At 46.2% G+C, this 22134-nt stretch overlaps 1 protein-coding gene across 1 annotated transcript in view; it reads left to right on the top strand.

Moving 5' to 3' along the window:
* Positions 1 to 255: 255 nt before the first annotated feature.
* The window catches only part of LOC144152477 (uncharacterized), a 28786-nt gene continuing 6907 nt past the window's right edge, over positions 256 to 22134 (top strand). Inside the window, exons 1-7 of the mRNA XM_077683749.1 lie at positions 256 to 441; positions 814 to 1039; positions 1144 to 1227; positions 1287 to 1436; positions 2617 to 2724; positions 9016 to 9267; positions 13391 to 13568. Of these exons, the coding sequence (XP_077539875.1) occupies positions 271 to 441; positions 814 to 1039; positions 1144 to 1227; positions 1287 to 1436; positions 2617 to 2724; positions 9016 to 9267; positions 13391 to 13568 (1169 nt within the window). The 5' untranslated portion in view covers positions 256 to 270. The remainder of the gene's footprint in view (positions 442 to 813; positions 1040 to 1143; positions 1228 to 1286; positions 1437 to 2616; positions 2725 to 9015; positions 9268 to 13390; positions 13569 to 22134) is intronic.

Below are 22134 nucleotides of genomic sequence, written 5' to 3'. Positions count from 1 at the left end.
AGACTCGTTCCCTTTACAATAAATAGATGTCGTAACAATGCTATCACATAGTTTGAACGCATATTAAAAGATATTATCGACAATGCCGTATCAATTATTCTGTAGGAATCAGACGCAGTCTGTTGTATGCAGTACTCTATGGTTGTATGGCGCCATTTCACCATCCTTGCAATTTTTCTTTACACAAGCAGTAGTAAACCAAGTAAACGTTGCATATATTTACACAAATTCAACCAAAAATGTTCATATCATGGTTAAACCGGTTAAACTATGATGAACGCTTGGTTGCTCCGCCAGTTTGACGAGGTCGCGCTTACGCACCGGCAACACTGGCGAGCTGACAAATACGTCGTGTCGTGGTGTCGTCGGTGTCGTTCGGAAAGCTCTCGTGTCGTCGGAGGGGAAGAACAGGCTACCGACAGTTTTGCCAAACGCACCAAGGTAAGTCCCGCCTAGTTTTTATCCAGAGGTCAAGGTTTAACAGAATGCTAACGCCTAAAAGACAAACGGTCTGTCAGAGATTTGTTGTAGGCCCTTAAATACGGTTATATGGAGCAACTCTAGTACGGAGGACGTCATCCTTGTCGCGTCACTCGTCAAACTAACTGCACAGCAGTTTCCTCTTTTGCGTGCCAGATAAGTACAAATTTGATTTGCGCTCCAGAGCGTTTCATTTTTAATTGGTTTGGCGTTGTAATGGGCTGAGGTGTTCCAGGCTGCTGGTTACAGCAAATGTCATCGCACTTCGATGTTTACCCCTTTGCGGCTATCTATACACGCCCTGCGATAACTTCGGTTTCCTTGTTTTTGCAGATGAACTCCTACCAGAATTCGACGGGCGACGAGGGCACCAACACATTTCCTCAATTGGATTTGAGCGGCAAATTAATCATAAAAGCGCAGTTGGGCGACGATATACGGCGCATTCCCATACACAACGAGGACATCACGTACGACGAGTTAATACTGATGATGCAGCGAGTGTTTCGAGGCCAGCTTTCAAGTAGCGACGAAGTCACCGTGAAGTACAAGGACGAAGGTAATTTGTCGCAGTTCCGTTTGCCCGATGTTGATGGGCGTGTCTCCGTTATGTCTCGCTATGTGGGGTCGCCGACCTTGATTAATTGCTTGTGACTTACGCAGATGGAGACATGATTACCATCTTCGACAGCTCGGACTTGTCTTTTGCGATCCAGTGCAGTCGGATACTTAAGCTGACCATATTCGGTAAGTTTGGCCGCTCAAGCACTTCTGCATGTCATCTAACAATGTGTTTTCCCTTGCAGTGAATCACCAGCCGGTGCCCCTAGAGCCGGACGAAATTAAGCACCTCAGGAAGGAGCTGCAGCAAATTAGGAACGTTGTCAACCGCTTGCTGGACACATTTGAGCCCCGTCACTTTGTCTCGAGCGAATCCAAGTCTGAAGAGAACACAGGTTAGTGCAAAAATGCTGTGGAAAGGGCTGGTCAGTACTGTATCTTGTCTTGTAGAGTGCAGAAGAACGGCTCAGTTCTTTTGCTGAGTGTCGGCAGTAGAAAACAAACAGGTCATTTGCGGGGAAAGTGTGATGACCTTTGCAGCGTGGTTCTATCCTGGCTGAGGCAGTTGTGGTGCAGGTGAAAACAAAAAGAATCACATTATACTGCAATTTGATCTCTGCAAATGCTAGACCCATCTTGATAGCCTCTGTGCCATTGTCCTTGAAAAGCACAGGGGGGGGGGGGGGGGGTGCAACCTGAGTGGACTTCAAGCACGGAGCAAGAATGTTTGAGGCGAAACGGCCAATTGCGGCAAGTGCGGGTAAGCAACCAGATAATGTCGCAATGAAAACCAAGGCGGACTGCAAAGCTTTGTAGCTGCGACGGCGAAGGAGAGGGTACGGCACCTGATGGACAAAGTGATAGCGGCCGCACTTCTTCCGGGGCTGAGCAGTGAAATGCCGATTGCAGTGGCTGCGCAGTTTCTTCACCCGCAGCAGATGCCGCAAGCTTATAACGAGCGCTTGTAACATTATCTGGCCACGCTAGGAAGCCTAGTTTCGCCTCCTATCTTATTCCTGCTCTGTGACCTCGAGTGAGATAGTGAGCAGGCGGCAGTCATTGCCAGAGCCGGCCCCGAGTTGATAGTGAGCGAATGCTGGTCATTGCCGTTGGTCGATTCCAAAATGAGCTTGAATATGGGCCGGCATGCTAGAACGGCCCCCGAGCAAGATAAGTGGCGGTCACTATTTGACCTTTGGCAGCTGACCTCCAGTCAGAAGGGTGCCTGGGGTGGTATATTTTTTTCAACGCAGAATTGGATGTTATTGGTAAGTCATGGGGGGCCCCCACCACCTCACACCTCAACTTCCAACTTCTTTCTCCTAGCAGACCCTATTGGTAGCCTACTGTCTAAAACAAAAAGTGGAGCAAGCTGTTTACAAGTTATGGTATAATCCCTCTCATGCTGCTAGTGTAGGCTCACTTGAGGGGAGTATTTTATTTGCTATCGCGGAGTGTAATGCATAGTAAAAAAGAAATTCCTGTATGTCACGAAGTCATTTCACCTCAAATTTCTCACTCAATATTTACGTGTACATTGTTCACATTTAATGTACCTGAATTTTTGCTTCCCAGGTGCTCCTCCACTGAAGCCTGCAAATCCTGTGGCACCGAAAGAGTTTGACCCCCTCGCTTCAAAGCAAGCTGCTGGTGACGAACTCCCTGCCCAAGCAAAGCCCAAAGGTATGCATGCAAAGCAAGACATGTGCTTGTGGTCGTGGTAGTTTTTTTTTTTTTTTTTTTTTTTAATTTCAAGCATCGACGAGGGTTTAGTCGCATTTTTTTGTTAACGGGTTATGAAGTCGAAATACAAGTTTGGTTTGTTAAAAAAGAAATGCTTTGTTTTAATAGCAAATGTATCAATTTAATCACAAACTTGAAACAAGTAATCATGATAACTAACCAAGCATTTGAAGCAGAGGTGATTCCCTAGCCACTTTCCGGCAATTTCTTGACAACATCACAGTTTCTGTGATTGGCAACTGCCAAACTAAGCGATGACTGGGCGATTGTAGTGTTGTGGCCTTTAGTTCCCTTTGTGTGTATATCAATTGAGTGCTAATGTGCAGTTAATTTCGCATTATCACTCAACTAACTGGTAACTGCATTTCCAGCACTGCCCCATACCATGTCACTCCTGCCCATAATATGTCACTGTAGCCTGAAATTTGAGTTTTTTTTAATATTTCTTCCATTTTTTTGGATAAGCAAACACCTTTTCGTGGCTGGAATAGAACTGAGTAAGTTACGAAAGGCTAGTTTGTTCAAATTGAACGGAGTTGTATCCTGTCTTCATGGCGCCCCTTTAAGCATGATTTCCAAGAGCATGCAAGCCGTGCCCTTTGGATTGGGCTTGTAATGTCTACTGGTATGTGTTAGCATCGAGGTTCAAGAGAGGTTGTCTTCGGACATGCCATGCCTGTCCTGTAGCAGGCCTAGATAATTGCCACTCGCCAGTAGCTTAGGGCCAGGTAATGTAGCTGAGCTTGTTAGCCCTTGATGTCTCCTTAAAGGGACACTAAAGAGTAAAAACAGGTTGGCCTGTATCGATAGATTACGGTGCTGAGAATCTAAATGCACAATTCTCGCGACTGGCAGTCGTTTATCAGGGCAGAAAATGCCAGAAACGTAAAAAGAGGCGAACGCCCTGTACGCTTGTGGATACAATTTGTGATGTCACAAAAATTGTGAACACTGCGAGCTCATTGGAGGAGCATCTGTAAATGTTTTCCTCAAAGAAACAGTTCCTAAGTGCTTGAGCACATAAAATAATGTAAGTCAAAACTTTCGGTGAGTTGGTCTAATTTGAAAAACGCAGACTACAGCTTTATACCACATTTTTGTGTGTAACCTGCCCCTGCATATAAGCCGCACCACCCCCCACTTTCGGTGCGCAAAAAAAAAGAAAAAAGAAAACATCCTGGGTGTTGCCCGCATGTCTTATACAGGAAAGGCTGGACCAAAGCTAGTAAACCAACATGGCTTATTGGTTGATGCAAAAAGAACTTACCTATATTTTGAATGTGGAATATATTTTCTGCATGGCCTCGGCCAAATTCACTCATTGTCACTGCCCTCGCTAGCTCTATCACTTGGCCTGCAGTTGTCACTGTCCATGCACAATAGAAAGTTGTAGAACACTGTATGTATGCTCCATCTGTTCCGTGTGTACCATCAGTACTGGAACCCGACTGCGCCTGCGCTCGCCGGCACGGCGAGGAGGACACCCCCCACTGTAACGAATGCGCGGACATGGCAAGGGCCAGGCCACAGAACTAATCCACCGTACCGGAACAAATGCGAAAGTGCCCAGTTGGCTCCCGGAACACACGGAATGAACGGAGCATACGGAGTACTAAAGTTCCTTAATACCATCTTCAGTTCCGTTCGTGCTGTTTATAATGCAGCATTTGTTAAAGGTCTTGCAAACCATCTCACCTGGAATCTCTTTCCGTGTCTTGACGATCCACTTACAAAACATCCCACCGCAGTGGCTAAGGCGTGCTGCTGAGCACAAGGACGCAGGTTCGATTCCCAGCCACAGTGGCCACTTTTCTGATGGAGGGAAAAATTAAAAACGCCTGGGTGTATGACATTTCGGCGCTTGTTAAAGATCCTCAGATGGTCAAAAGAATCCAGAGCCCATGGCGCGCCTCATCGGCTGCATTGCCTCGGCGCATTAAACCCTACATTCAATCAATCAATCACTTACAAAACAGCGCAACATCAGGCTTGTGGTCACAGCCTGTCGGCGTTTAGCCATTGGGACCTTTAGCCATCCATTCAGCGTAAGACGCTTGACTTGTGTTTTGAACGTCCATTCAATGAAACATCAAGAGGCTGAATGGTCTATCCAATTAAACATCAAGAGATGTCGTCACCTACCATTCTTGTGTGAATGCAGAATAAAATTATTATGCAGCAAAAAGATAAAAGTTTGAAACAGTTTGCATTAATTTAAATTAAGCATCTTAAAATAGACCAGCGTGGCGGCGAAAGCCATTGCCTCATTTCAAACAAAATTCCAACTCATACCTATCATCATCATCATAGAATGGAGCGGTGTGGTCATGGTGTTTTTTTGATATTGGCACTTACACTCTTTACTCATGAATGTCGCTTTTCCTTTGCAGAAAACTTACTGCCAAATATTTTATCTCGGGTTATATTGTTGAGCTGTGAGTGAGTGGAGAAAGAGTGGCCTAATCGCTATTGCTGATGTAGGGGCCTTGCGGCACAATGGGTATTGCCGTGAAACTGCACAGAAGGAAATACCGCGCATATAATCCGCACTTCACTTCACCCTTAAAATTTTAATGCGTTATATATGTGTGAAAATACGGTACATTGCGAGACAGGCTGCTTCCCTCTCGCTTCAGAGTTGGTCATCATGTTTTCAATTTCGTTTTGGAAAAAAATTAGTGCGTAATTAGCAAGGTCAACAACATACCAGGGTGAACGTCAGAGTTCCTGCAAGCAATAACCCTGGCAGGAAGCGGCAAAAGGAACAAGATGCACTGCAGTTGGTTATGCGACCTGCCTGAGGTTCTAATCCGTTCTTCGCGCTGGGATGTTGCTATTGGTAAAGCGTGCCCGCGTCTGGTTCCAACCTTACTGCCTGGGAAAGATCAGGTACTTACTGCAGGTAGTCGTCCGACTGATTCTGAACTTGGGCTGTTCCATTCACTGGGAGCCGCTGTTGATAAACAATTGTAAATTGTGCGTCGTGTAGCTCTACCCTTGTTATGTTTGGGCTTGGTGGGCCTCGGCTACCAGGATTGCTCGAGACGGGTGCCAGGAAGCGAGTGTATATTTCACGCTAGGTTGGTGCGAGAGAAGAGAATATGAGATGGACGTGATAGCCATGCGATGTGAGATGAAGGCGCCTGCCTGAGCGACGCCTAGCCCAGCGTTTATACGTTGGCCTAGCCTGGCAGCCGTGTTTGCCTGATATTTGAAACTGCGCTTGTCGCTTCTGAAGGGCGGCGGCTTGATGAGGTCTGGACGTTTGATGTGGGCGGGCACACCGGGCGCTTGGGCATTTAAAAGAATTTCTTGTTACGTTGGACCAAGTCCAAGCCAGCCTCCTCGGCCAGAAATGTTCTCGGTGGTCAGCCATAACTCGGAGACATAAAAGCTACCGTTGCCAACATGAGTGGGCCCAGCACCAACCATTTACACTGGTGCTTCGCTCCTAATTTGTGATGCGATGGCTACGTCACGAAAAAATGAAAGGGAAACAGGATAGAGAAATGCCAGCTTTATTTACTGATTTCAAAGCTAATAACGCATCGTTTCTCGTTGAACAAAAGCTGAGAGTGCTACGAAACGTAGGATCTTTTCGTTAAAACAAAACTTCATTCGGCCTTTAGTGTCGTAAGTTGCTTGCAAAATAAGCCTGTATGGCTTGTGCTATATGTAAATGCTAACTTCACACAAAAAGATTTAGTGTGTGATTTTGGGACGGCTTTGTTTGGTTACTGCACTCATTTCTTAGAACCGACTTCTCCGAATGGAACTGACTGCCCAGCTGAAAAAGTTGCAGTGCATTCATAAACAGGATGCAAAGGAAATGGAAGGAAAGTGGATATGTGACTGGACAAGTGGTTGACCTGCCATTCATTGCCTTCATCCTGATTTTTTAATATTTGGAGGGCATCTGCTTACGATGTCTGAACATTCAAAAATTGTTTGGTTCCGCATAGAATGCAAGGCTCAAGTTTTACTCGCTAAAGCCTCAGTAGAAGCCTCTAATTATGTTGGCAGGAACCACAGGGTTGCAGCGCCATAGCAAGGGTACCATTGTGGCAAGCTTTCAGAACCGAACTGCCCGTGCAGTGCTCGCGCGCCAAGCGTACGCCGCTCATTTTCTATTCTCTTCATCTTTCGTAGCCAGCACTGGCTGAGAGCCCTGACGAAAGGGCGTTGCAGTGTGTAGGTTTTCACTGTAGTTTGGGGGGGGGGGATGACGTAGATAGAATTGCAAGGTATGTTCATCGTAACATTTTTCACTGGCATGAATGCGAAATTCCCTAACAAAGTGATTGGTAAGCAGCAGCCTCTTGTCTGCAGAAAACTGCACCTTTCAAATTGTGCAAGTCAGCGTTTCAGCCACGCACTCACCGCACCCTTGCACATTAGTTGGGGATGCTGCTGGTGGAGGGAGCTATTAGGTTGAAGTGGACAAATATATGAAGATTATGTTATGAAACTTCTAGGGTCATTAAGTGCGAAGTGGATGTTTCACTTGTATTCATCACTGGATAATTGCAGAGCCCAGCCATGTTTTAGTGATGTGAATGTGCGTGTTTAATCCGCAGCATTCCTTGCTGGCTAATCCCTGCGTGCTCTGTGCAGTTCACCCACCCCTCTGAACATGCACCGCACACACACATTGGGATCACCACCATAGTTTTCATGAAGGGAGATGTGTGTAATTCCAAGGAATTCCAACCTATCTTTTGTATCAAAAGTCGGGCTACGTTTAGTCATACTTCTACTTATGTTATGGCAGTTCGTGCGCATCAAAAGTAAAAAATGCAATTGCCAAGGGGGCTTGACCCTAGAAACTTGCTCCAAAATGCAGTTACACTACTACAGAACTCCTCTTTTAACGTTCTCTGTTATGAAACACTACTCCTTCACCATGAAGGGCTCCAAAATGCTCAGTCCTGATTGATTGTAGGGTTTTAACGCACCGACGCAACGCAGGCGATGAGGCGCACCGTAGTGGAGGGCTCCGGATTAATTTTGACACCTGGGGATCTTTAACGTGTGCCGAAATCTCGCACACACGGGCGTTTTTGCTTTTCGCCTCCATCAGAAAAGTGGCCGCCGCGGCCGGGAATCGAACCCGCGACCTCGTGCTCAGCAGCGCAACGCCTTAGCCACTGAGCCACCGGGGCGGGTTATGCTCAGTCCTGCTTCTACTCCTGAGGGAGAGGCAAAGACGCCAACCAAGGGTGTTTATTAAAGCTAAAACGGGCAATCAGGCGAGTTGGTACAATATGCAACCGCGCAAACATCAAGAGACCAGAAGAGAAAAGTGCACAAACACAGAGCTGCGTTTGTGCCCTCATCTCTTCTTGGCTCGTGTTTGAGCTGCTATTAAGCATTTATTAAAAGCGGTCCCAACGTTTCAGGAACTACATGGCTGCTTCTTCAGGGGTGACTGTGTTCAACCACAAGCAGCAGTTGTATGAGGCAGCTTTTTTTTTTTATCTGTTCTTCATGCCGTTGCGCGTCGGGGGCCATGGCTGGAAATGGTGGGGAGGGAACCTAGGGATCTATTCAGAACCCCCCCCCCCCGAGCCCCTTTTATGTGGAAGGACTCGAGGAAGATTCTTTGTGAGTAATTTGTAATAGATCCCTCGGTGCCCTCCTTGCCATTTAAGCCCACGACCTCCAACGCGCTACGGCAAGAAATGAGGAACAGAAAAAGAAGCTGCCTCATATAATTGCTGCTTGTGGTCGAACACAGTGACCCCTGATGAAGCAGCCGTGTAGGCTCTGAAGCGTTGGGAATGCTTTTAATAAACGCCCTTGGTTGGTGTCTTTGCCTCTTCCTCCAGTTTAACACAACTAGACAGAGTTCTGTTAAAGAGGTCCACATTCAAAGGCTTCCACCCGTCTGCAAATGGCGTTTTTTTTTTTTTTTTTTTTTTTCTGTCATTTGCAAATCGTCTGAGAATAAGCGAGTGTGTTGGTAATTCTTGTAATCTGACGCAACAGGGGTCTTGTATTAACGTGGTTCGTGAACTGGACAAGCCAGTGCAAAGTCGTGCCCATTATGAAATCAGCTAATATTCAAAACGGGTCTGCTGTGTTTATTTTTCGGAGGGAAAGTGGTTGAAAGAATCCCAGGAGGTGTGAATAAGCTTGTTGCCCTCCACTGCATTATTGCGACTTAATAGGCTTTGGCATGCGCCAGATTCCGGTCTTTTAATGGGTGCCGCTTGTCTGGTGATGTTGCAGGCGAGAACGGTCGTGTTGGCACCCCGGACAGCATTTCGAGCCTTGATTCGGCAGCGGCGACTCAGCAGAAGCTTCAGCAGCAGCAACAGCAGCAGCAGCACTTCCAGCACCTGCAGCAGCAGCAGCAGCAGATGCATCAGCAGCAGCAGCAGCAGATGCAGCATCAGCAGCACTATCCGGCCCACCCTGGCCAGCCCGGCGTGGGCTACATGCCTCCTCAGCCAGGGGCTCAGCAGGGCTATGGACCTCAGGGTTAGCGTGGCTGCAAGACCTTTCTCCTGTGTAGATATCTGCCTTCTCACTGTGCCATTGCAGTATTCCCTTCTCTCTGCATTTCCTCTCCCCTGATCCTCAATGTCTTTCACTTAGGTTATGAAAACATGGAGTCGTGGCGTAAGTTAGAACAGCCCATAAGTTGCTTGGTTCTTGAGCTTCTAATCCTTACTGTGTGATGGAAGGGGTAGCATTAACAAAGGCCTGACAACAGGCCATCGGCCTATCTGACTTTTTTGTTACTGCTGCAAGAGACTGTTAGCTGCTAAAGGCTGTTTCTGGGTTAATACTTTCACGGCCTATCTGACTTTTTTGTTACTGCTGCAAGAGACTGTTAGTTGCTAAAGGCTGTTTCTGGGTTAATACTTGCTTTCACTTCAGATAAACATTGCTTCGATCAGCAAGTTTGGGGATTTCTTGTTATATAGTGGAGTGCATAGTGGCATATTACTGGAGTTTAACTAGAGGTGCTTGTTAAGCACAGGCAATTGAAACGGTGATTTTTTTTTATGCAGTCAAACCGCAATGTAATGAAGTGTGTAAAATTTTTAATTTACTTTGTTACATAGAAATTTTGCTACATTGAAATTCGTGGGTAAAATTAAGGGGGAACCGTGTGAAGCAGTTCCCGCAAGCGAAAACGTGGCTTGCAAGCACAAACGTAGGCACTACGCTTGCTCATGACTGCGTGGCTTGCTGCATCCGCGGCATTGGGAGGACTGTGCCGCCATTCGCATTTTATTGAGACCCCGTTTCAGCGTTTGCGTGTCACATCTACTTCTACTACTGGAATTTCATGCCCAATTCTTCATCAAACTTGTTACACTGAAACTTTGGCAACGACACTTAGCTGCACAGGGGTTAAAAATACGTGGTGTGCATACACTTGAAGTAAAAAAAAATTATCCGGTTCATTTCATTTAAGTTTTTTACATCGAGGTTTGACTGTATATCTTCCCAGCTTTTAATGGTAATATGGGGCTGTATAATGACAGAGAGTTGCTTTTGTGTATCATCTAAAGTTATGCTGTTACATGAATGAAGGTACAATCTTCCATCCTGCTGTGAAGTACAGACTATGCGCTTAATGTCAACTGGTGCAGGTATGGGCTTCCTTAGTCTACGCTTGGGTAACTAATCTGAAAAACTTGGTGGTGCTTATATTGGCACCAAGCGCACTGTTTTACACATCAAATTATTTTGTTGCCAAACCAGGCTCACATTGCTGCAAAACATTGGTGATTTGAGCGATCTGCTTCCAATAAACTAAAAAAAAAAAAGAGTAGCGTGGATTAGCAAAAGTCAAATGCAAAAATTCTTTTTAAATGTCATTCTGGGAAACGAATCTTCACTTTGAGGGCTGATTACTGGCACGTGATTGGTGGAATTTGACCGAAAATGCTGTACAAGTGTCTCACACCTGTCTTGTCCTTTCCCACCCAAAATGTTGTGTTTGTTGCTCAGAAATTGCATTCCCAGCTCACTCGTTTAGCCAAAACGACATTTGAGTGAACAGTGACGGGGATACGAAAGTGCATGAACATGGAGCAGGCTGTGTAGCATTTCCATCTTCCTGCTTAATCTTGCAGTGCAAGTTTAGTCAACCTCTCAAACCAGATATGTGGCACTTGACTTGCACGTGAATAGTTTAACACTTTCATGACCGCGGAAAAATTGGTTGTTTTTGGGTGTTCCAGGAAATTTTTTTTCTTGCCACAGAAAAGGATTTATTTCGAAGTGTAAGATATGAAATGATGAAGAACAAGGCTTTCTAACAGTAATAATTTCAAACAACATATCTATTACAAATTTTATAAAAAAATTGTCAAAACAAAACAAAAGTAACAAGAAAATGATGAAAACATTAATGCCGCTTGGCACAGCGTACACAGAAAAAAAAAGTGAAATATACAATTTAAACATACGGGCCTTATAAAGTAATACTGCAAGAATGAGCTCTGTAAGTACTAAAGTTATTTACATGCATGCAGTTATATAATAAACACTAGTGCCTGCCGGTTGTTTTGGGGTAGTCCTGGAAATATTTTTTTCTTGCCACAGAAAATGATGGATGCTAAAGTGGAAGCTATGAAATGGTAGAGGAGGAATGGGGCTTTCCTACAGAAATAATTTCGAACATTAGATGCATTAAGAATTTTATCCAAAAATTATGAAGACAATAAAAGTACCAAAAAGAAAAAAAGAAATTGATAATAACCTCAATTCTACTTTGCACACGGTAAACATAAAAACAATTTGAAATATACACTGTACATAAAATGCATATAGAATAATACTGCAAATATGAGCGGTGTAAGTACAAATGTTACATACAAAAATATAAATATAAACGAACAGCCGCGCGATGCTCCGGAGCGCTACGCCAAGGGCAACTCAGGGTTGTCTTCGTGGAGAAAACTCGACTCTGTGCATTCGGCGCCAAATGGTCTCGCCTGATTGAATGCGACACCCTGCAGATAAGAGCTGTGGCCTTTAGAACAGGGCGGGATCTGTTTACAACAATGCGCGTCCGCGATAGAGCGACCGGAGATGAAAGTGAAACTCATCGTCGCACGCCTGGTGACGGTCCCGGGGCGAATTCATGCACTTTCGCAGTTTGTACTAAAGCCTGACGAATCAGTCATCTTCCGTGTCTGTGCTGCTACCATCATGCACAGATTCAAGCTCAGATGCATCGGAATCTGTCGAAATTCGCTGCTTGCGCAAAGCGTCGGCGACACCATAACTGAAGCCATGTGAGCTCGTCTCCCCGCCGGCGAAGGAAATGAAAAAATCCCCCCTGCGGCGGAAAAATGAAACTCGAAAGCGAAACTGATAAAATACTTCCTCCTTTACCATTTGGATGGCATTAGCGGTCCAGAAGCGCTCCGAGAGCGCCAAAATTTGAATTTGTATTCGACAGCATACTATAGACGGAAGTAGGCGCAGTCACGAAAGTGTTAAAGGAACGCTGAAGGCAACCAGCAAGTTGGTTTCAAGCGAAACTCTGACTTTCCGATAGCCATTTTAGCGTCGATTCCGTGCCGAAAGATGCCTTAATTGCTGAGAAATCGCTAATCAAACAACACATTTCCCTTCCTCATTTCCCTCACAGCGATTTCATGATGTTGTTTGCGTCGCGATACACTGGAAGCAAGCAGGGCGGCAGTGATGCATAGCAGAACAGGTGCAATCGAATACAACGCTGCCACGTACCAAGCGGTTTCGTCAGTTTCGTTCAAATCAGTCACGCTTTCCGCGACTTCTACATCCTTCGCGGCTGAGCAGCACCAAGCAAAATGATTCTTCATAGAACCCATGATTAGTATTGACGCTTTGTTGAAGAAAGTTTATCGTCCTTTTTAGGCCATGTGCTGATGACACTTTGCTTTCCTAAAAATGGTCTTGATCTCTGATCGACGCTTGTAGCAGCGTGCTAACAAGGAAATTATGAAGCATTTTTGAGACTGTTCACCCAATTCAGGTTAGCAGTTTGATTTTCTTTTTTCTTTTTTTTTTTTTTCAGTTTAAATTTATTTGAAAACCAGAAACACTTCTGTGACATCGATTGTCACCGCAACTGTTGAGGACAAATGGCGCTTGTCGTCAAAAATGAGCCAAGGCTGCTTCCATGAAACAGAGGCTTGGGATTTTCAGTGAAATTTGTCTTTTCTCTCCCTGTTCTTTTTTTGTCTGCACATAAATTGTGCAGGAAATCCGGGCCAGTGTCTGCACATAGATCGTGTTGTAAAGCAGTGGACAAATGGGGAGAGCATGAAATGAAGGCTGCAGAAATGGGTGTCGTATTCTTCCAGCGGCAGTTCTGACTCTGCAAGCAAGTGCTGCATTGCACAATAAAAAAAACGCACTGTAGTAGTTGCACGAAACCATTGCAGTCTGCAGTGGAGTGCCGCCTTAGCAGCTGATCGCTGTACAAGTCTGGGTTTTGAAACAGAGTGCAAGAATGCAGGAGGATGCACCAAGTGTCTCGAGAATGCGCATCAGTATGCACTTTCTTTGTGCACCGGATAGGTGGTTGGAGTTGAGCGCATGCGGTAGACATGTTGCATCTGTGATGAAACTGCTCGTGACTTCTCTACAGGTCACCCACAGCAGCAGCCACTGCCGCCGCCGTCTTCCCAGCACGGCCAAGTTCCGCCCGGCGGATATGTCGGCGCCAACATCGCGCCTGCCCGTCCGGGCCCCACCCCGACACCTGGACAGCCGCCGGTGCAGGGACCGTACGGCCAGCCGTTCCCACAGGTGTCCACTGCTCAAGGGTGAGGAGCGCTGCCGACTTTGGCTTTCGGCTTTGGTAGATCTGCAACAACAGTGCGTTCATTGTGCACCGCATGTTTTTTATTTCTACACTGCTGTTGAGACTGGGCGAGTAGGAAACACTGGCTGGAACTCTTACCTCCATCTGCAACAGTAGATTTTTCAGCCCCTAATTTCGGGAACACCCATGTGGGCACCACAAAACTAAAGTCCATTTAAGTTTACATTACTTCACAAACAGGCGTGAACATTCCTTTTAGGAGTCGTACGCTAGATTCGGGAAATCTCTCTCCCTCTTTTCATGTCATTTCGTTTATTGTCATTGGTGAGAGCTCCGAGAGGAGCCATGAGTTGTTTGGGTGGCAGGAATGTAGGTGTCTGAACATGCCCCCAAATTTTCTGAGTGCCACATCCCTCCCTCTCCCTTGCTTTCGGACTTTTTTAGTTTTTGTCTATGCTATTTACACACCAAATCGACATTTATAATGTAAAAACAAAAGTAAAGAAGGGTGTCGGTTTATTAAAGGAGTACTGACACAAAATTTTTGTTGCGTTTTTTTTTCACTGCTATGGGGTGCCTGCCAGCTCTCTAATCTTAGAATGGCACATTAGATGGTCGATTGCAGCGTAAATAATTATTTACAACTTCATTTATTTGTGTCAGTTTTGGTTTCGACAAAACGAACACCAAGGCAGGCGCTCGTGGCATCACTGTTTTTGTTGCACCACTGCCGGTCTGGCTGCACACGTGCGCACACCCACACCGGCCGTGGTCTCCACCATCTCTACACGCCCGGGCAGCATGGCGTCAAACTCAAAACCATGATGTGATACACACAGTGGAGCAGAGCGCTCCTACCGCAACCAGCGCATTGGCCTTGTCACAGGAGTCCTGACGTCGGCGGTTTGAGGCCAAAAGCAGAGGCTGCCATTCGTTCTGAGCTTTCTTGTGTGCGCAGAGATTAAAATGGATTTAAAATGTGTTACAGTCAAACACCGTGACGACAAAATCCCACGAGTACGAAATTCCCGCGGCAGTGAAATATTTTCGGATCCGCAGCGAACGTCCATAGATGCCCATGTATTTTATATCTTACGGCAATGAAATGTTTTTGGAAAGCCATCCCCTGCTAACGAAATTCGCTGGAAGTCCGGTTGGCATTTCACCTACCCATTTGAGGCTAGCAGTGTCCAAAAAGTGCTCAAATGCATTTTTTTTTTTAGACTCAGAGTGCATAAATTTTTGTCACAGCACACTTGCATGGCCGCCGCCTGATTTGTTTACAAAAATTACCGTGGAGGCAGCCTCACAGCGACACCACAGGGGGCGACACATGGTGACTCACGACGCGGCTTCAGCTTGGGCTACGCTAGCCCGCTACCACTGAACAGTGAGCCTGCATTTGTTGTGTGTGTGGTGATCAGCACGTTCGCTCTCAGTAAGATGCCTCTGCCAGCCCGAAGGTGGAAGCTCTTATCTCTACAAGATAGGCAGCCATCATTGCCCAAGTCAGTGGCCCAGGTGGAGGAAGGGAGGACAGCGGCGACGAGTTTGGAACCGCCTGCCGCTCACTCTGCCATTTTGGAGAGCAAGAACGCCACTCTTTAATGGCGCACGTGCGCAAAACGAAACAGTGATGGCTGTGGTTTTTCTGGACGTCAACAAAGTGGTGCTCACTTAGTTTTGTGAACAGCATTGGAACAACGAGGTGGCATTGTCTGGAAAAGTTTGTCAACAAAAGAAGCATGACTTCGCTTGCATGCTCAAATATACTAGGTGGCTAGGGCCAAGGAGAAAAATTTGCAGAGAAGGCGAACCCGCGGGATGTTTTGGATGTGTGTTACACAATCCCATCATTCTTAGGCGTGCACAATGGCTATCAGTGAACCCCTTCTTACAGTGTAAGATCTGAGCTGTGAATTTGCCGCAAGGTAAGGCCCGCAAAGTAATATAACTGACTTTCGGAAACAAATTTTCTGTTTGTGGCCGATTTTTTTTGTCGTTTGTTTCATTGTCGCGGAAACGAAATGCCCGCAAAAGCAGACTTTTTGGCTTTCCCCGGCGGTTTCGTTGTTGGGGCTCTTCGATTTACAGTCTTGGACTCACCGCGGACTCCCCGAGAAGCAGTCCGGCATTCGATTTTCCCATGTATCCCTATGGCTTCGGGGAATCCTTGGACTACCCGCGGGCTATCCGCGGTGAGTCCAGGACGGTAAATCGAAGAGCCCCATTATGGGGTTCCCCTGTATGCAGAACGGTTACTGTTGAAACTTGCTGGGAGATATCTCCATATACAAAGAAAAGCCTTTCACGTAGTTATCTCAGCTTTGAAATTTCGGCGAAAAGCGAAAACGCTCGTGTGTTCGAGATCTTGGCGCACATTAAAGATCCCTAGGGGGTCAAAATTAATCCGGTGCCCTCCACTACGGTGCGCCTCTTCACCTGTGTAGCATCGGTGCGCTAAACCCCACAATCAATCAGTCAGAATCAGAAAAGGATTTTGTTAGGCAATCGATAGATAATCGATAGATACATAGTCAGCTTTGATAGTATTTACTCGCGTAATCCTCGCACTCGCGTAATCCTCGCACCCCTAATGTGAGCCACCAAAACTTGAATTTTTTGGTTCCTCGCATAATCCTCGCACCCCCAACTTTGCAGCGGCGAAAGTTGCCTGCTCGCGAAACCCGCATGGTGCACGCGCTCTCCAACGCGCGCCGTCCCCCGCCGCCTCTCCGTTCGGCGGAGAGCGCTGTGTATCCAAGGCCATCCAGGCGCCCTAACAACCTGCATGGCTACTCCCTAACAGGCGCCCTAACACGCTACTCACACTGTCCTTTAGCCGGTTTCGCGCATGTTTCGCGTGCGCGCAACTAGTCGGTGTTCGCGCAGCCCGCTGTCGTGTCGTCGTGTTGGTCGTGTCGCCGTCGTGGTCCCGCTGTTGAGCGGCAGCAGTCAGTGAGTCACTCGCATCAGTGGTGGATAGCTCGCTGCCGTTTTGAGAACTTTTTGATCTAATTGTTTTGTGCTTGGTGCCGCTTCGCCATGGGGAGGAACGCCAGCTACACTGCCGCTTTCAAATTGAAAGCGAAAGAGTACGCGATCGAACACGGCAAACGTGCCGCAGGCAGGCACTTCGGCGTCACCGACTTCAACGTGCGTTACTGGAGTAGGGCACGCACATACGACGACGAGATAAGGCGCGCGCCAGAAAGCAAAGGCGGCAATTTCATGATCGCTGATCGACGGGAGAATGTTTACGTTGTAAAGGAGCCATGAAGAGAAAACACAAGTTTGGTTCATTCAAAAGATTGTCTCGTTAGAATCATACTGACACCACTTTTAACGTAAACTTCACTCAAATAAGCTACATAATTAGGAAAAACGGGAATGGTCATGCGACCCACCAGCTCATTTCCCGCAACAGAACCTGTGATGTCACATGGGCTAAGCTCTGCGATTGGCGGAGGCTGGCAGAAGCAGACGCAAATTAGGTAGAGCTTACAAACTAGACGAACGAGCGATTTGCGCTTAAATTTAGGGCACATTCTTTACAAAGCAATAGGAATGATGGGACAAACAGTGGAAGTTACGAAAGCACATGTAAACATAGAAGTACTGATGCGTTCTGCTGTTCGTACTGCGCACAGCATGCTTTGGTTTAGCTGCACAGCACTACGGGGCTTGGGGTTGTCTCAGACGACACTGGCCGATTGACGCAAGCAACGGTGTCTTACGTGACCCCATTTGTCGAGCGAGCACTGTTTCAGGGAATGAATATTTTCTCCCAGAACAAAAACAAGCCAGGTTTAAATGCGGGCAAAAACAAACCAAACGCTTGCCACGGTATGGTGGCGCCATCTAGGTTACGGAACGTAAAGAAACGCGGAACAAACCAACACCGCTACAGGGTGGAGACAACCTTTGAACGGTCCCGTGCCGCCGCAATTGGGCCAACGGGCTCAACGCGTTATTCTTTTCGTTTCCCACGAGACCTAGCAACGCGAAACAGACAATATGATTCAAACTTCTTCAGTAAACCGCGTTGCGGCGATAATTTTAGCGCGGTTTTGACACAATGACTTGCTTCGGCGGCGAGCGAGCAACCGAACATGGCGGCGCCAGCGTTACGTGTCTCTACCCTGTACGGCGGATGCGTGAATGAAGGTACTCTAGGCTGCAGAGCGGTCGGTTCCCGTGATGTCACTTGGGACCACGAAAACGCACTATTAAGCGGGAAAATCAAAATTTTAACCTAAATTGTTTAATTTCTCAGTGAATAAAGCACCGTTTGTATCCGGACAAGCGCTGGGGGCACTATAAAACACGAAATCTTTCGAATAAAACCAACTTGCATTTTCTCTTCATGGCTCCTTAAAGGGAAGCTGAAGCGCTTTCCAAAAAAATTGAGTTAGATTAACAGTTATATAGTTTCTTGCTCGCCGATTCCGAATATCACATTGAAATTTATCGTACATGAGTCCAAGTGGCACTTATCTTGCAAAAAGCGCGGCCCCGTTTGAAAGACGCGCGCTTTTCGTCTTTTGACGCCCCTGATTGGTTGCGCCCGTCATGACGTCAAAGGAGGACACCCTTCGGCAGCGCGGGTTGTCGGAGGCATTGCGAACGATCGCACGGTTGCCTTTGCGGCAATTTAGCTTGCAGTTTAATTTTCGCACATGACTAGATGTTTGTTTTATAATTTCCCGTGCTGTTGGTTCAATTATCTTGGAGCTTAAATTTGCTTTACACGACAGAGAACCCCAAAGCAGTGACTGTGACGTCGACTAGTGGGTTCCATCAAAATATTTTTGAATTGGGCAACCAGCATAGGGGGATTTTATACCTTATGTTAATATTAGGTACTGCCTTAACTGTTTCTTGTTATACACAAAACCATTTATGCCGAAGATTAATGGGCGTTTTATAAACAATCTACCAGCGAAAAGCACGTACGTGCACTGCGCGAAAAAATAACGTTCATGCGCTGTAAACGTATATGCGAGACACATCTTGCTGGTAAACGCATAAACCAACAAGCAGACTCTGCTTCCGCATTTCCTTTGTTCGTTGTCGCCCACCCCAGCCCCGTTACTCATCCCCGTACACAGACCCACACGAGCGCGCCATTTCGGCAGCGGCGCTAGGGCGCCTCCGCGATTGCTAGCTGCACTTCGATGAGTGGCGTCTTACTGCTTCACATGCATTTATTCTGAAAACACTGCAACATACTAGTGGCTGCTGAGCATTATTGGCTGTAGTAGACTTGATTTTCGCTTGTGCGTTGCGCATTCTGCTACAATATTACGGCCATTTCGTTATAATTAACAGACCAGTCGGACAAGGCAGTTAAGTTGTAGTTACGTTACTTTAGGTAACAATCACCAAACGTTTGTGATAATGAATCGTTGGCGTGTTTCAGCATTTCTAGATTTAAGCATTTACCGCGCTAGTCGGACAGAGGCCGTATATTTACTCTTCGCTCCTAATTTTTTTAGTATCATCATTATATATATCATCGACTATCACTGGAGCACACTTGAGGTTCAGTGACAACAAGTGCTTGCCAAGTTATAATATGCAGCCACACGGAATCTTGGGCAAAAAATTAGGCCCCCGCAGTCAACACAAATTATGGCTAGGTGGTGGTTCGGAGTGGTGTTTTTTTTTTAATTCCAGACAAACATCACTTTATCGTGACATGTATACTTGCAAAATAAGTAATCTGCTTGTCTTGGTTCTTTGACTTTGTAGGAGTACTGTTTACCTCTTAGCCGGGAGAGAACTTCTATAAGGATTGACCCCTTGTTTTAGTTTCGCCAAAAAATTGTTTTTTTGAACACTGTCCTGAGCCCATAGGGAAAGAAAACCGACGCGTTTAACGAAACAAGTATTTCCTGAACAAATGTGACTTGGTTTCTGGAATGGAACGAAACATCCCCGGCCAAAGTACAACAGTATTCCCCACCCTTCCTAAATCTAGAATCTAATCTGAACAGTCACGTCCGTCGTATCAAAAAAAAAAAAAACCCGCATTGGAGCGGTTTACAAAGTATTTAACGTAGTGTAGTATATTCTCTGTCATCAAGCACAGCCACCTCGGCTGTCGCTTCCGAATGTTATCAAGCATCCCGGCGTGGCATTATTCTGTTAAGGAATACGGCATGATAACGTATGCCTCATTTGGCGTTCGTGCATACTTTTTGAACACGAAAATTGTACAAATGAGTGCTATCAACTACAACAACAACAAGTATCATTCACAAGGAAACACGGCGAAAAGAGCATGGCCGAGGCGGCCGATCCGGCCGGAAGTCCAGGTATGACGTTTTTCAGCCGGTTTTCGCCCGCGCTCTTCGGTCTTCCGGCATCGCACGGCAAGATGGGGGCGGGGCATTGGGCCATTTTTGTTTGCTCATTGCGCCGCTTCTATTGCATGTATTGCGAAAATATTTCGTACACATGAACTATTCAATGTGTACTTGCTGCTAGTCAACTTTTCTTTTAATTCTAAAACCGCTTCACCTTCCCTTTAAATAATAAAATAAAAAGAAATAGCTGCTGTTGGCAACACTGAGCTTACCTATACAAAAAACGACCGCTACATTTAGCGGGATTGGCATAAGGAAATTTGGCAACACTGTGCACCGGAATTTTTTTTTTCCCGCATAATTCTCACACTTCTAACTTTGCATTGACTTTTCCGGAAAAAAAGTGCGAGGATTATGCGAGTAAGTACGGTATTTCATGTCAGTACTCCTTTAAAGACAAAAAATTGCTAAAATTTTGTTGGGGTGCAGGATCTTCTTTTGTTTTATTTTTCTTTACTGGAGGTGTTTAACACACCCTGAAAATATTTATAGCTATGCCACTGTTTGTATGACTTAACAGCAACAGTGGCAACCAAACGGGAACAGACGTAGTGATTAGCATTAAAAGCGAAAGGAGTCTCTTTTGAATTTGGCCTCAAAACAAGCTGTCAGTGACTCATAATCTATCCTTAGGATTGTTTGTTTTCGGGTAAAACCCGATTCTACCCAATTTTTACACCCCGAACATGTTTCAGGAGAATCGGGTTAAACCGGAGTTTTCCCCGAACGGACCTTCTCAAAGTAGAGATCTGCACAACCGTGGGCTGACGGTCCGCCGTTCTCAACCAGTACTTGCTGGAGCAAGCCCCAGAAACACAGCTGCAGGGGTGGAACAACTGCTCCATTTGTGCCATTTAACACCAAACTTGTTCACCTGTGCCATCTTGCGCCAAACTGCCTCTTTTCCACCAGACTAGTTTATCAGCACCGTCCTGCACCGCAGAGCCTGAGTTGAGCTACTCTGTACGACTGCCGTGATGCCCCATGCCCGAAAACTTTGCTGAAACATTGTGTTCTCGGTTTTAATGCGGGTATTTTTCGGTTTCATCAAGGCTATGAATGGCTATGGGAGGTGGATTTTGCTTAGCTGTAAGGCCGCTGGCACTACGTGCCTTCTCCGCCTTCACTTTGCACGGTTCATTTGCATTTGCACGGTTCTGTTTGCCGGTTCTGGCCGCTGCGGGGACATTGGCCTCGTACAGTGTGTACTCTGCTTAAATTTGCCATTCACAGCTGCATTCGGCGCATAGTGGAAGCTAAGCATTCGAACGGAGACTATCAGCTGCTAGGGCACTTTCCCTTGTGTCCTCTGTGTCAATATTCCGAGATATCTGTAATTCCCCCGAAAAAACGTTTCGAGATAAAGGGGAGCAAATAGCACAGTGTGTTTGGGAGGTATATGCAGCGTCTATAGGATGGAAGCCTGACCAGACAGGCTTCTGTCCAACTTTCAATTCCACCACTGGTATTATTGAGTAATCAAGATATCGTACTCTGTTTTCTGGATTATATTTAGCTCTTTTCTTTCAGGCCTTTCTTTTCATGCCTCGTACGCAGTGTTATGAGGCGAATATGGAGACGGCTTTCTAGTTCTGTTGCTGTGCTGCTTCCTTTCCTCAGGGGAGAAACTGCATCTCTCACTAAGCCCTATTGGCGGCGAGATGTTTGAGTGGTTCCCCCTGGCTCTGACGTCTGCTTAGGGACTCTCGCTGCTGTCGTCGGCTACACTCGCACCCTGCTACACTCCCGCCACTGTCGTGCGCTTGTGAGGGGCAGCAGTGCCTGTGCTATAAATCGCCCACTTTGATGCTTTAGTGCAATAAAAAGCTCATTTCCAGTAATTCAGTTATTTTGATAATTTCTGACACCCCTGAATAATTTCAAGCTGTATCCCGTACAAGTTCGCCACACACGAGGAGAGAGAGAACTTTCCTAGACCATCGCTTAGAATGTCGTGTGTAACTCGTCCTTTCTAGCTTATTTGCGAACTTCAGTGCTCACAGCTCCTCGATAAGCATTCAAAATGCATAGGCTTCCCTAAAGTATTTTTGAGATGCTCTTATGAAGACTCAACGGTCTAATGCTAAGCACCAAGGAGCGGGTTGCACACGTGCATCACACAGCAGGAAATAAAACGGCTCTCTTCTATTTCTTTCGCTGTCGTTGACTTGTATTACATGAATGTTTCTTCTGTGC

This window comes from Haemaphysalis longicornis, unplaced genomic scaffold (genome assembly GCF_048455015.1).
Source record: "Haemaphysalis longicornis isolate Haplotype H1 unplaced genomic scaffold, Haemaphysalis longicornis Haplotype H1 scaffold_9, whole genome shotgun sequence".
Taxonomy (NCBI): domain Eukaryota; kingdom Metazoa; phylum Arthropoda; class Arachnida; order Ixodida; family Ixodidae; genus Haemaphysalis; species Haemaphysalis longicornis.
Note: the sequence above shows the minus strand (reverse complement) of the source record. Positions and strands in the feature narration are given on the sequence as shown.